Source organism: Falco naumanni, chromosome 15 (assembly GCF_017639655.2).
Source record: "Falco naumanni isolate bFalNau1 chromosome 15, bFalNau1.pat, whole genome shotgun sequence".
In the NCBI taxonomy this organism is placed as follows: Eukaryota; Metazoa; Chordata; class Aves; order Falconiformes; family Falconidae; genus Falco; species Falco naumanni.
In genome coordinates, this window is record NC_054068.1 from 7353223 (window position 1) to 7367448 (window position 14226).

The 14226-nt window shown below is 38.9% G+C and overlaps 1 protein-coding gene across 1 annotated transcript in view; it reads right to left on the bottom strand.

Moving 5' to 3' along the window:
* The window catches only part of VAT1L (vesicle amine transport 1 like), a 64095-nt gene that overhangs the window by 25364 nt on the left and 24505 nt on the right, over nucleotides 1-14226 (bottom strand). The window contains exons 5-7 of the mRNA XM_040615597.1: nucleotides 12773-12876; nucleotides 11474-11529; nucleotides 9147-9341 (exon numbers count right to left, since the gene is read on the bottom strand). Of these exons, the coding sequence (XP_040471531.1) occupies nucleotides 9147-9341; nucleotides 11474-11529; nucleotides 12773-12876 (355 nt within the window). The remainder of the gene's footprint in view (nucleotides 1-9146; nucleotides 9342-11473; nucleotides 11530-12772; nucleotides 12877-14226) is intronic.

Below are 14226 nucleotides of genomic sequence, written 5' to 3' on the forward strand. Positions count from 1 at the left end.
TTACTGTATATCACTTGGAGGTATGCACACACATTGGTGTTTTTTAAAAGTGTCCTTGATGTCTACAGTATATCCCCTCTGCTTTGGTAAAGCTTTCCCTAACTAGGTCTCTGGCTATTGTCTTGCACGGGTACGGTATCACCGTATCAGTTCAATACATAAGGAATGTGTACCAATTTATTACCTAAAAGCCAGCTAATGTATTTCAGTAAGCAGACTACCCCTGTAAAATACTGCTTCTTCACAGGAATTAATCAGCAGCTTGCTCCCTGTTACAGGTTTGTTCTTTTTTTTCTAATAAATGACCAACCAGTTTTCCCCATATACAAACTCCTGTTACTCATTTAATTAACTAGAAGCATTTGACAAGTTTATCTTTAATAGCGCACACTTTCTTGAGTGGAATCTATCAATTCTTCCTGTATTATTTTCCTGCCCGTTCCCCCCACCCTCACATTATCCATCAGGAACCATATCTACGTGTTGTTTTCCTTTGCCCTGCAGTTACAGAAAGCTATTATCTGTGCAGCACACAGGGGCAAACAGAAATGACAATCTGTCCTGACCCAGAAACACCTATCATGACTCACCACTGCACTTTCAACTTCCAGTGTCTCATGCCTTCTAGAGAAGTATTTTCTGCCTGCGTATCTCCATAACTAATTAATTCTTAGCAGAGTGCTTACTAAGTAGATTAGAAAAGTGCTGTAGCTGTGGGCTGTATTTATGTTAATTGAGAGAGGCTTAGTCTCACACTAGTCAGCCTCTAACCTTTGTAGCAGCAACATTTGAACACAGAATCAATGTTCATCAGAAATATTGCCAAAATACTTTTCCCATGTCTGCTACTTCACTCCAAAACATTAAGATACCGTTCCCCTGAAATGAAACGGCTTACTGAAATCTGGTAGAAGACATACCATTCTGCAATTAGAGCCCCCAGTAAACACACGGAACCACAAAAGCTCATGGAGATGCTGAGATGCAGCTCAGGGGCTTGGCCGTTAAGAGGTCAGAACTGGAAATCAAGAGATTTTCATGCTGATCCATGATCTTTCCACTAACATGCTGCATGGCATCAGGCGAATGAAGATAGCCACCATCTCTTCTGTTATTTATCTATTAAGCGAGTATTATAGCATGAATATTCTCAGCATGCACAAAGGAACATTCTGAAGACTCTAGATGGCAAAGTTGTTTAAACACAGTTATTCAACCAGCAGACTAGACAAAACAAGCTAAATTTCAGAAGCTGTAAAAGAAAATAAAAGAAAGCACAGACCTGAAATATATTACTTGTTTAATTAAATTCCATCCATGTACCTTGATTTTCATGCAGTGTTTATGAATAACATATAGCAATTGAAAATAATTGACTTCTGCTTACATACTTAACAGACTTAACACGTGAAGTCTTGAATTTCCTAAAACAGCTCATTTACTCAACTGATTTTGCGGTAATCATAGCTGATGTCATGTATCTGAGGCCTTATTACAGAGCCACAGCGCCTATACATAATTCTTGTCTTACCTCTATCTCACTCTTAATAAAATCATAATCATGTTACACTGCCATCAACAGTGTATGAATCCAAAACCACTACTGGCTTATGCCATCGCTTGCTGATACAGGTAGGAAGGGTAGAATGAGTTACAAAGTGATATGAAGTTCCGTTAAACAGTATTAAATGGTGAAGAAATGTAAATGAAATTATATAGGCATTTAGTAGAAAATAATTCATGTCAGACCAGCAAGGATCCCATAATCAAGCATAGACAATGTTTTAGAGGGAAAAGAACTGCAATATGTAATTCATCTCCACTACTTCCACGGTATATTTCACTCCTGTAAGCATACAGCACCAAAATTATTTGGATTTTTAATTAATATTTACTTCAGATAAGCATCTTGGGAAAAAATTCTTCACAAAGTCTTTATTAAAAATTACCTTACCCATGATTAAATTTTCATTCATTTAGAACTTGTATTCATTGCATATAATTTAGTGAGGTAAAATTCAAGTGGAATAGTTTTCCCCTTACTCTTCACAACATCTGAAAGGTATTCTGGCCTACAACTGTGTATCATTTGATCGTGAACATAGAAACAAACTACCCTGGATTACCCAGGTTTTGCTTCTCAGTTTGCTTTCCCCACATCTCTCTTCTGAAACCCGTTACATCAGTAAGACACAGCTCCTTGCATTTCTGTGCACTTTGATATTTGCATGAAGCTTGTATGAAACTTGTGTTAGACTTGTTTGTATACAAAGAAACAATGGTGATGTACTGATAAAACATTTGGATTTACTTTGAACTACAGATGTTTATTTTATACAGTCAAAGGAAACAGAACCTCACACATAGGAAGAACAAAGTGTTCTAAGACAGTATCACAGGACCATATATATGCAGAGCTAATACCTGTAAATCAGGAAAGCAGTTCATGAACAACTGCAAATGAAAACAAATTTAAATGAAGTCCTGTCAAAGTAGTACGCACAGCATCCAAACAAGCAGACTCTGCATTGTAATGCTAGAGGAGATAATCACAGCAAAGGAAACACAGACATGTTCATGGGAGTTTTCTCAGAATGGGTTACATCTCCCTCCTTCTACAATATAACACTGCAAAGAAAACTGTTCTATGCTTACGAAAAAATTATTATTCTCTGTATTTCCATGAGGGTTATTACTTTGGTTACAAATTAACTTGCAGTTTCATCACGTTACTCTAGATTATTTTGCATACCTCGAAGAACAAATACAGGCTCTAAATGCTATAGAAGTTGCTTGATTCAAAAAAGGTGTAGTTTGGTCAGTTAAAGAATCTGTTTTCATCAAGCAGAAGACAGAAAAACCTGCACATGTAGTACCATAAAGAAATTCTTAAGATTTGGTTAACAGTGACTGTTTTCTGTCACTCAGAGCCAGAACTCTTGGATACCATAAATGAAAAACATTATCGCTAAAAAAGCCAGACACAAGATGGCGTTTAGTATTCATAACTAGGTACCAGCCTGATCTGATATTATTAGATTGCCTTCTTACTATGTTAAAAGTAACTAATGGGTTAATTTTCTCTGTGTCTTACTATAGCGATACATGGAAGGCTTTTTGCCCTAAAGTGAAGATCAGTGAAAGGCATGAATAGCATCTGATGAAATCAAAGTATCTGCTATAGGGGGTTCACTGTTATTATTCTGCTATCATGGGTTTGAGATTTGCCATGCCCCCTGCCCCAAATACCGTTGATATTGTTGATATCTAAAAGCACAAGTGGATGAGTTCAATGGAAAAAAAACAACCAAACAAGTTTACAGTACCTGAAACCTCTGAAGCCACAGAGCAGTGCTGTTTTTAAACGCCCATATTGTGATGGCTTTGCCCTCCCCAAAGTATGTTGTAAATGCTGTACAGAAAATATTCCTTCATCCAGTTCTTGTCACTGGATTGCAACTTGATAAGGGTGTGATCTGAGATGGAAGGTTTCTACTGTGTTCCTTTGCAGGCTAGTAACATTGAAAGCTAATGCAGAGAACAGTAACTATATGAGAACAGCAATATATGAGAAAACATTTCTTTTAAAGAAGGTTATTGTATCAGCAGGTATTCTATAATGTAATCAGTTGCACTGCACTCCTGTAGGTTTAGGTTCTTAAACACAGCTTGGTTTTTCCTTAGGAATTTATCACAGAGGAAAGCTCTGGCTTCAAGACACGGAGATCTCATTTATATAAGAATTCTATTTACAGCTAGACCTGCAACATCTCACATAATTATTCAGCCAAAAAAAAACCAACAACCCCAACAAAAAACCCAAAACCCAAACCCAAAAAGCAACTGATAGTGCAGTGATCCTTACAAACTAAATTAAGGTGCATGGCTCTTTCCAGTCAAAAATATTCCATGCACTGAACCACGAGGCACAATCATTAGTGTCTTCTGATATTCGTATCAAGATCCACAGGGCCTGAACCTTCAGTGTATTTAGTGCCTTGATTCCAATCCCAGCTGAATGCCACTGTATGTTCCTGGATCTGGGCTCCAGCTGTCACATCTCTATTTAAGTAAGGAGCTGCTGAGGCCATTATTACATTACCGCTACGGAACAACGGCACGGGGTGACGTGCAGTGCCTGCTGTAACGTACCGACCTGATCTTGTAATGTCATCAGATTATCCTCTTACTTTTTAGACTAAATAGCAGCTCTATTCCCCAGGTTTCAGAATCTTCATCATTCTCACTGGCCCTAAGGCAGTACAGGTCTTTGATACCATTATTACTGTGTGATGGCACACTACATCATCTGCGAGACAAGAATGCAATGAATCCCTTTGGCACACAACACAGGATGGTTTTCCATCATCTTACTGGTCACCCATCTGGGCCAAAATAGCCCAAGTCTGAAAACTTCCTGACATACTGTGAGTCCCTTTTGAAACAGGTAGCCTAGTGTGAGGGGCAGGGGCTTACGGGGATTTGATGACATGGACCAGATTTTGTGCTGGCACTTTCCTGTCTGGCAGCTCACGCGCAAGACTTTGCGAGTTTTGTTTCACGTGCTATCAGTGTTACTTTTACTGTAAATCATCAGAGAACGTGCGTAACTGTTAATAACCCGTTCCACCTTGAGTATATATTTTCTTTTGCAATTATAAAAAGCTGAAGAAAACAGAATTTTAATAGGAAAATGCCACATGGACTTTTTATTGAATGCTAGATTTTGAGAACCTCCAGTTTTCACCCTGATTAATAATCTAGAATCATCTACTGTGTGAAGCCGGAGATTCACAGACCCTCCAGAGAATGCTAAAGCATAAATGCACACAAATTAATCAGAATGAAGAGTAACTAACTGCAAATTAAGGATTAGATGAGTAGTTACCAACAAACAACCACAAAGCTTGACAAATACTGACTGCATACCAATTCTGTTTTAAACTCCACTATTTGTAATGAACTGCAATCTTAACAGGCAATCAGTTTTTTACTACAGGAACAATATTTTAAGCATGCACCATCTACGTCTTTTCAACACCTGAACACATAAACAAATAGTTGCAAAATAGCGAGACATTCAACAACAGGTAATTCATTGTATGACTTCACTCATCTCATGATGACTAATTCCCCAGTTAATTTCCATTTTGAAGTATCTGTGGATTTTGCTGCTGTCTCTCTTTGTTAAACCTTTCTTACATTAATGACTCTAATGGCCTCCTTGAGAACAGACTTGACTTTACTAGGATTTATGGATGTGAATTTGAGATAAAAATCACCCTTCCCAAGCCAACACCAACAGATAACACAGCAACACAAATAATTTTGCTCCATAGCAGTAGTCAAGTCTAGATTCTGATCTCCCTTGTGTCAGCAATAATCTGATGCACTGAAGAAAATGAAGTCACTGCTAAATTTCCATCCAGAATAAATTCTGTCCCACTCTCTCTTCAGACAACTGGTAAATTCATTTAAGCAGCCTGTAATGAAAAGACAGGGCAACCCTGGTCCTAAAACAAAGAGCCGTGAAACCAGGAGTCCTTCCCACTGGCTTCCTTTGAAAACAGGGAAAGCAGAACACCAGAAGAGATTATATCCTAATTAATATGATCTCATTGACAATCAGACAAACCTTCACCATTCAATAGGAACAGTATCAAGCCAAGTCTGTCTAACAATTTGCAAGCTCTGCTATCTTCGGGTATTATTTGACAATCAACTAGACATCACTTAACATACACTACGTGATAAAGTTATCAAATTCCCATCTGTCTAAACCCTGTATTACTGTCACTTGAAACACTTTAAAATGCAAAATCTTACTGCAATTATAGTATTATTTAATCAGTACATATTCTTTTTAATTCAAACTGTGTACTTTTGCAAAAAGCCCAAACAAATAAATGCTGTTCAAGGAACCATACCAGGCTTTTAGAACTATGATTTATTTGCCACCCTTCCCCCCCGCTGCCCAGTTCAAGGAGACCTGTTAGAAAAGACACAAAACCTTTCTCTGGCTGTTCTCAAAAGCACTAGATTGTAAAGCCCTCAATTTTGGGTCATCATGCAAGAAAGTACTCCTGGAGCAACCAGCCTTAAGCAGCAAAGGTGAACAGCACTGCAGATATAACTCATTGTCTTCTAAGACTGCAAAGATGCTTTTCACCTCTGATACATAGATGGCTACTGCAACTGATCTATGGTTGAAAAGATAAGTATTTATACTGTAATACAGTTTTGGAAGAAAACCAGATGTCTTCTATGTTGGCTTCAGAGAATCTGCATTAATTTGTGAATTGATACTTGCACAAAGAAAGAACACATGAAAACAGATGCTGAGTGAATAAAGCAAGCTGAAGGGGCACGTTGGGGATACGCCTTTCATATATGGATCCAAACTTTTACATATGTGATGATACATTCAGGTTTTTAACATTAAACATTTGGAAAGGCGTCCCATGGTTGAGGCTCCTATGAGGTTTTTTTCCTTAAAATATTTTCATGAATGTCACTTAGTGGATTCAAGCTCATGTCTATGGCAAAATTACCAGTCAAGAGGACAAATGGATTCTTCTGTGAACATCTGGAGAGGGTGACATCCTTCCATAGAAAACTATTCATTCATTCATTTTCAAATGCCATGAAGGGAATCCACCTTTCGGCCACTCTCAATTTAAACATATTTAATCTAAATGTTCTTTAACGGGTCAGGACATTTCCTCAGGAAACATCAACAGTAAAACGTGGTCACACTGGTTTATTCTCTAATGAAGACTACTGAGAATCTCCACATGTCCACTTTCATTTGGCCAAAATCAGGCTTACTCAATAGGAAATAGAAAGCAATCAAATGGCAAACTCTGAAAGGGGGAAGATGTTAGAGCCATAAAGTTAAAAAAAGAAACTTCCCAAAACAGAACAAAAATGCATACTAACCTTTCTTCAGTCTGGTTCTACTTGGTCCTCAGCTATGACACATTTTTCTGTGCATCATATTAACTTGAGAGTCAGCCTTAAGTTATTTTTATACCTACAAAAATATGTCCCCAAAATGATAATGGCAAAATGAGTAGTATTTCAGTTATACTTTGCAATCGATTAAGGACACCTCTAGTACTATTATATCCCTGAAGATACTAGCCAGACATTTCCTTTGTAAATTACCAGATAGCTCATGGAAAGTGAGCAGGCATGATAAATGAGCTGCAGTTTTCTAGACTGTGCTTTCTAACAGATGTATTTACATATTTCGCAATCTACCGGTAGGGATGGTACGTGCTACTGCCAAATGTTGGATGAAATGTTATCAAACAGAAGTCTGCCAACAAATTCCCATCATGCTGACTATTAAGATCAGCCTGCCATGTGTAATTTTTCACGTTATGTCCTCAAGCAAGAATTTTTTAAGCTATTGTTACTATTTTAATTATCCTTTTCTTACTCACTGATACATGCAAAGTATGTATTTACATGAAGAAGTTGCAGAATGCCTATCCAGAGACTTGTGACACATTTTTAAAATACTCTGTAAGCTTATTCAATAATAAAAAAACCCACATGAAAAACCTACATCTGATCCCATTTCTATTTTACACTGCTCTTCAAAGGGCTCTTCCTTTCAGGCAATAGTAGAGGATTTTGTCTTGCATGAGCCAGCTGCTCTTTAAACACAACATCTGATTTCCCTTAAGCAGTTCGATGGTGAGAATTAGCCACTCCATGCCACTGGCTGGTAAAACCCTGAGGTGCAACTGAGTTGCTATCAGTGACAGGGTGGCCTTAGGCAGACCTTCTAGAGAAGCAGGAAGAGATTCCCAGGGAAGCTGTCATCCCCTGTTTTGAAAGGAACAAACAAAGCACATCTCATGCTGGACCGTTTGCATCTGCTGGACCACATAAAGTGGTATGTTGGAGTCCACTGGGGCAGATGTAACGACAGCATGAAGAGACGTACAGTTCCCACATTACCACAGCCTAAGGCGGTACACACTCTGCCATCATATAACCCAGCCCAGGCACACGCCAGCCCCAGGGAACAGGTAATGCATCCTGCTCCAAGAACTGTCACAGGCTGCGGAGTCCTGCCCCGCAACTCAGGATATCTTACCTGTGTCCGTGACAATGGTGGTACCGTAACGCCACTTGATAATGAGCATCACGCTGGGCTCACAACCCTGCCCATAGCGCATTCAAAATCTTAACAAAAGGCACTATTAATGTGCTAAGTCTGATGGTTACTATTTCCTCATGGATGCATGGTAATACCGGCTCACGTGTTTAGACACAGACAGAATTTTGTCACAGCACCTTCTGAATAGCAACCATACGATATAACCACAGCCCACCTTCAGCAAAGCATCATGCATCCTACGTGATGGGTCAGGCTCAGTGCACTTCACAAACACGTAAGACACATATTAATCTGGCACTGCTACTATAATCACACCGTTTCTTTAAATGTTACTGGTTCACACCTTCAAAAATTCCTGCATTCATTTATCGGCATCTTAAGTATAAAGGTCTCAGAAACAGTGCTTTGATCAAGGGGTTTATTTGCCCAGGCTACGGTCATATTAAGTGCCTTTACATGTCTTTAAGAAGAGCTAAGCCATTAAAGGAAAAAAAGAACCAAACAAACACCGTACTGCAAAACTGTACCTCACATTATAAGTGAAGTCTGGTTTGACTGCCTGTGATACATTTTCAGCAGCCTCCCGAAAACCTCTAAGCTTCCCAGGTTTGCTAGCACAAATATAACACTGAAACTAAAGCTTATGTATTAGATCTTTTCCTCAGAATAGATTTTAAGTTGTTTTCAATTATAACGTCTGCACTTCAGGCCACACTTACTAGTCACGTTTCATGCACTTAGGAAACTGATATAATTTTCTAAGATTGAAAACCCGCATTTATTAGTAGTATTTTCAAGAACGCTGCACAGAGCATTTGATACTCCAGAAATATTTATTAGAGAAATGTCTTGGTAACTCTGGATCATGGAGTTTCTGAATAGCAGGGGTTTTGGAGACAGCTTTGTGCACAAACTAAAAAGCAGAATACATTAATAACTAGAAAACATATTTAAATCTAGTAGTGCATGTATTTCAGAAATTTCAAAATGGGGAAGGAAATTTTGCTCCTACCTCTTCCAAAGCCCATAATGAATCAACCACAGGCTTGATCTTCTTACTGTTATATAGGTTTAGAAGTTTGTCCATCACACCCTTGATCAGGCCACCTCGATTCTGTTTGAAAAGTAGATTCAACAGGGAAAATCCAGCAATGACTTTGTTCTCCTCATAGAGCTTGATAGGATTTACTTTCTCAACCTGCCACCACTGCAAAGCAATAAACAGCAGCAGGGTCAGAAAAACATTTTTCAAGAAATGTACAGGAAAGTTCACAACAAAACGGTCTGGGCAGATGTGATACACAACTCATCTGTCAGATCTGAAGCAACAGCCAAAGAGAAACAGCAAGAATTTTATTTAAGGAAGAGGCAAAAAAGTATGCAGCTGAGTGACATGCGGAAATAAAACACAGACTTGCGTGGCATGAAATGAGGGTGTTAGAAAAATGGTGAACAGATCTGGTTTTAGGGCATGGGTCTAGGAGTAAGGAATTTGGACCTCCCTTCTTTTTCTACTATCCTTTGCTATCTCAACAGAGCCATGCAAGCTTCCCAAATGCTCGCAAGCAACCCTTGACATGTACTCTTCTCTCAAAAAAAGAGAAAATCATGCACTGCTTATCAGCTTCCACGTACCTTTCAGCCATTATTGTTTGTGGTATCTGAGCAACCCTCACAATGTCTCATGAAATTGTTTTATCTCATTTAGCCCAAGAGCATCCTGAGACTGAGATCCTACTTCCTAGCAAGTTTTATTTGAATGAGTCAATTTTTAATTAAAATTTTCATACAATTTTTATGAGTTAATTTTGCAGTATAATTACATCAAGAAAGTAGTTATACTTTTAATGCAAAATTTGATATGCTATTTTTTATAAATCCAATTTATTCAGTCAACAAATACCAGCATACATGAAAAACATTTCAGTTGAAATTGATCTTGTCGGGCCAACCTACCCTACAATTATACTCGTCTGGATATGTTTATATTAACAGTATAAAGGCTGCATAGTAAAGGTTACCTTGTTTTAGTTCACAAACACATTGTCAACAAAGATCGTGCCACTACAATCATTAAGAAAATGTAGGAGGCAAAGAACAGCTTCTTGCTAGTCTTTGATTTATCTTGTTTTCAACTACATAGAGACTTTTGAAGCCAATTTCTCCTGGGAAGGGGTTTTTGCTGGAAGCTGTAAATGAGCTCCTGGCAGAAAGATATGACAGATCTTCAGTCAAGGCTTCTCGCTCTGTTTTTCTTGTCTGAAGTAATCACTTTCACTCCTAGTTAACTTATTTCTCACTAGCAGTTTATTTGATATATTTGTCCCTTTTTTGATCTCTAGGATTTCTGAGCAGATTTTTTGTTGTTGTAGTAAGCTGAAGACAAAAATATAACATTTGAATTTTGGATTTGTTGACATCATCAATTAGGAAACAAATGCAACATCATCACCTCTTTGATGTCATTTGCAACGACCACGGAGAACTGACAAATGCGTTTCTTATGGAACTAGCTTCTGAAAAGCTGGAAATGACTGGACACAAGCCCCACCTTAAAAGAGATATCTTCTTTGATGCTTCCTTTAATTTACTGCCCTGTCCTGACAGTGTTTTCAGATATGAAGAACCTGCAGGGTACAGTTATCCCTATCCATGGATACTTATCCATAAGTAAATAAATAATGCAGTCTGACTTTACACTTAGCTGTGTAAGAGAGGTACATCTGATGGCACCTCTCCCGTGCAGACAGGCCGAGAGAGCTGGGATTGTTCAGCCTGGAGAAGAGAAGGCTCCAGGGAAACCTTATCTCAGCCTTCCAGCACCTAAAGGGGCTGACAAGACAGCTAAAGTGCTACTTTTTACAAGGGCATGCAGCGACAGGACAAGAGGGAATGGCTTTAAGCTGAAAAAAGGTGGATTTAGTTTAGAAATAAGATATTCTTTACTGTGAGGCTGGTGAGGCGCTGGCTCAAGCTGCCCACAGCAGCTGTGGGTGCCCCATCCCTGGCAGTGCTCAAGGCCAGGCTGGACGGGGCTGGGGGCAACCTGGGCTGGTGGTGGGTGTCCCTGCCCATGGCAGGGGGTGGGACTAGATGGTCTTTAAGGTCCCTTCCAACCCAAACCGTTTCATGATTTAAATATGCATTGCACACAGAACCAATTCCTGTCTAGCTGCTGTACCAGAAGAGAACGTGTCAAACCACTGCAGTCAGAAAAACACTCATTTTAGCAACATCAGAAGTAAAAACTTATTAGAGATAAATAAGAATGATGAAGATGAAAATACAACAGAAAAGACTGAAGTTAGAAGAGCAGAATCACAGCACTGGGACACTTACTGATTTTGCAAAACTGAAGAAGCTTTTTGTCTCCCCAGTAACCATGTTAGAAGAACCTGTAAAATAAGAGTATATTCACACACAACTTATTACATGCCGACAAGCAGACCATTTATTATATGTAAAATCATTTCCGTGATTCATATTTAAGAAAAAACATTTCCACAGGTTTAAGAAGGATTAGTAGATGCCCTCATACTTTGGGAATAAATGCCAAAGAGGCCAAGGTGACTGAGCCCTCCAAGTTTATAGGTATTTTGAGGTGACAAGAACAAACTACCAAATCTTCCAAAACCAGGAACAGGTTAAGTGTTACTAGGCATCTTGACACCAAAACTCTTCTGTAGCTCTCTCTGCAGTAAAATGTAATTTGTCATGCCATTTGTCTCTGACCGTATTACTTAGCAGCATCACCACACCGGTATCCTTTTTCTATATCCGTAAAGCTGAATGTGTACGACTACTACATGTGTGCATGTACGTGCACTACAACCTGTTAACAAAGGTAATGACGATTTGCTGGCAGGGACCTCATTACAAACAGGCAGCCAGGTTGGCTTGTACAGCCCAAGCAGGTATCTGAGTGACAAGGCATTTGTTACTGCCATCCTGCTAAGTAGATGAAAGCCCAAGCACGCAGGTGTGCTTATCCATGATGCCACTGCACCTTCCACTGTGATACAGATATATTCTTCATTTCAAAATCTAGCAATCCCTTCAGCTGTCCCCCGACAGAAGCTTGGCCTGCTTTATCAACGCACAACAAGGCAGCCTGGCAGAACTGCAGGAAAGACGTGTTCACTCAGGATGTGGAGTAGTCCATGTACATGAATAGGAATTTGTGAACAGAAGCCTGGGCTTGAATTCCTAAACGTCATGTCAAATAAAACTGATAGCATTCTTCCTGAAATCCTCCTCCAAGCTTCCCTCCCACAAGAACTATTTTACAGTTTCCTTGGCCACACTGTGATTCCTATGTGTAGAATGAGAGAGCCAATCTTTCTCCTACACTTCTGTATCACCCAACGATGTTTAACAATCTGAAACATATGTTTGGTTTCACTTTTAGATATTTTTTTTTATTATTTTTTTAAAGAGTTTCTTTGTATTACCTATTGCTTCTCAATAATTTAGTCCATGCTCAGCTTCACTAAAATCCTTGATTGGAAATGGTCAATTTGAGGAAGTATTACATGGTAGCCTCCAGTAATGAAGGGAGTGGCATGGGTGATTTTAAAGAGATTTTTAACCTTTGCAAAGCTTTTGTTTTGAAGTATGTACATGGCTTTTTCCACTCACCATATAAAATGTAAGTCCCAAGTGGTTTGAGGAGACTGAGGCCTTTCCCAGTATTTTCTCCACAAAGACAGTCCAAAACAATATCTACTCCATCTGTTGAGATTCTGAAAAGCAAGAAAGAAATCTCACTTTACAGTAAGATCCAGAGGACCGGTCAGCCAGCATGATGTAGGCCAACTGGTAACATGGTACTAACATTTTCCAGGTGCTTTAGAAAGGACTCTAAGGCTGAGGCTATGGCTATGTGAAAACTTTCTCTGCAGCAAAAGACCTTTTAAACTCATTCAGGTGCTGGAATGCAAGTCTGTTGGGCTAGCCAACCCATGCCCTTCAGGCTTAGAAGGGTGGGAACCCATCTTGTTCCCCCTTTTTGAGGGTTTTCAGTGAAATTATATATATATATATATATATACATATATATATAAAAACAGGTGATAGACAAAGTTCTTTCTGAGTGAATGTCAGAGATTGTCTTTTTCTGGTCAACAAATGTCAGAGAAAAAAGACATTTTTGTTATTCACATCTTATATTCTTTTTTGGAATTCATAGGGAAACATATCTTATTTTAGTCCTTTCCAGATAAAATTATGCCCTTGGACAGTTATTTAAAGAGTCTTCTGTTTCAGACTTTGTACAAACTAGACATCAGCGAAGAGTTAAATCAAGCATAAAGAGAAGTCACCAAGAGCTAGAAACCCAGCTCTAAGGATACAATCAGGTCATATTATAGAAATCACAAAGTATTTATATTGTTTCCATAAACAGCTTGCATATTTATAATCTTCCAATAAGCACCTTTGTGAATGCAATGTCAATAGGATGCTGAAGGAAAAAAAAGGGAAAAAAAACAAAAAACAAACCAAATACCACACACCAATACCCCAACGTAGGGGTTTTTTTTCTGGCAAAACACCAGCTGCAAAATCCTATCACTAGTTTGACCTAAGTCTAATACCCTACCTCCTAACCAAATAAACAGCCCAAGCAGCAGTAAATTCTCAAGTAACACTCTGAAACAGTTATGTAAATAACTGATGCAGAAACTACAAGAAAATTGCAACCTGGAGACTATCAAAGGTTTAAGGGGCAGTCAACAGCGTCTAATCCCCACGAACACCAATTAGCACCTGATGACCATGCCTTCTGCAGTGGTGTAACCGCAATGAGAAGTCAGGAAAGAGGTTAAGCTTTATGGCTTGTAATGCATCCTTGTTTCCTCACAAAACTCAGACATCCACTGGTTACAAACAGCAGCAGCAAAATGGACAATTTCACTGTGTGCTACTGCTGCCGTAGGTGGGGTACTAAGTGGTTTACATTCAGGCCACTGGATGAGCTTTCACTGTAAATGAATAATTTGCAATCAAACAACTTTTGGTGCCTTCCACAGTTGAAATGATTCCTCATCCCCCAGGATCATTTCCACATTCATATCACCTTTGGGTTTGGTTTT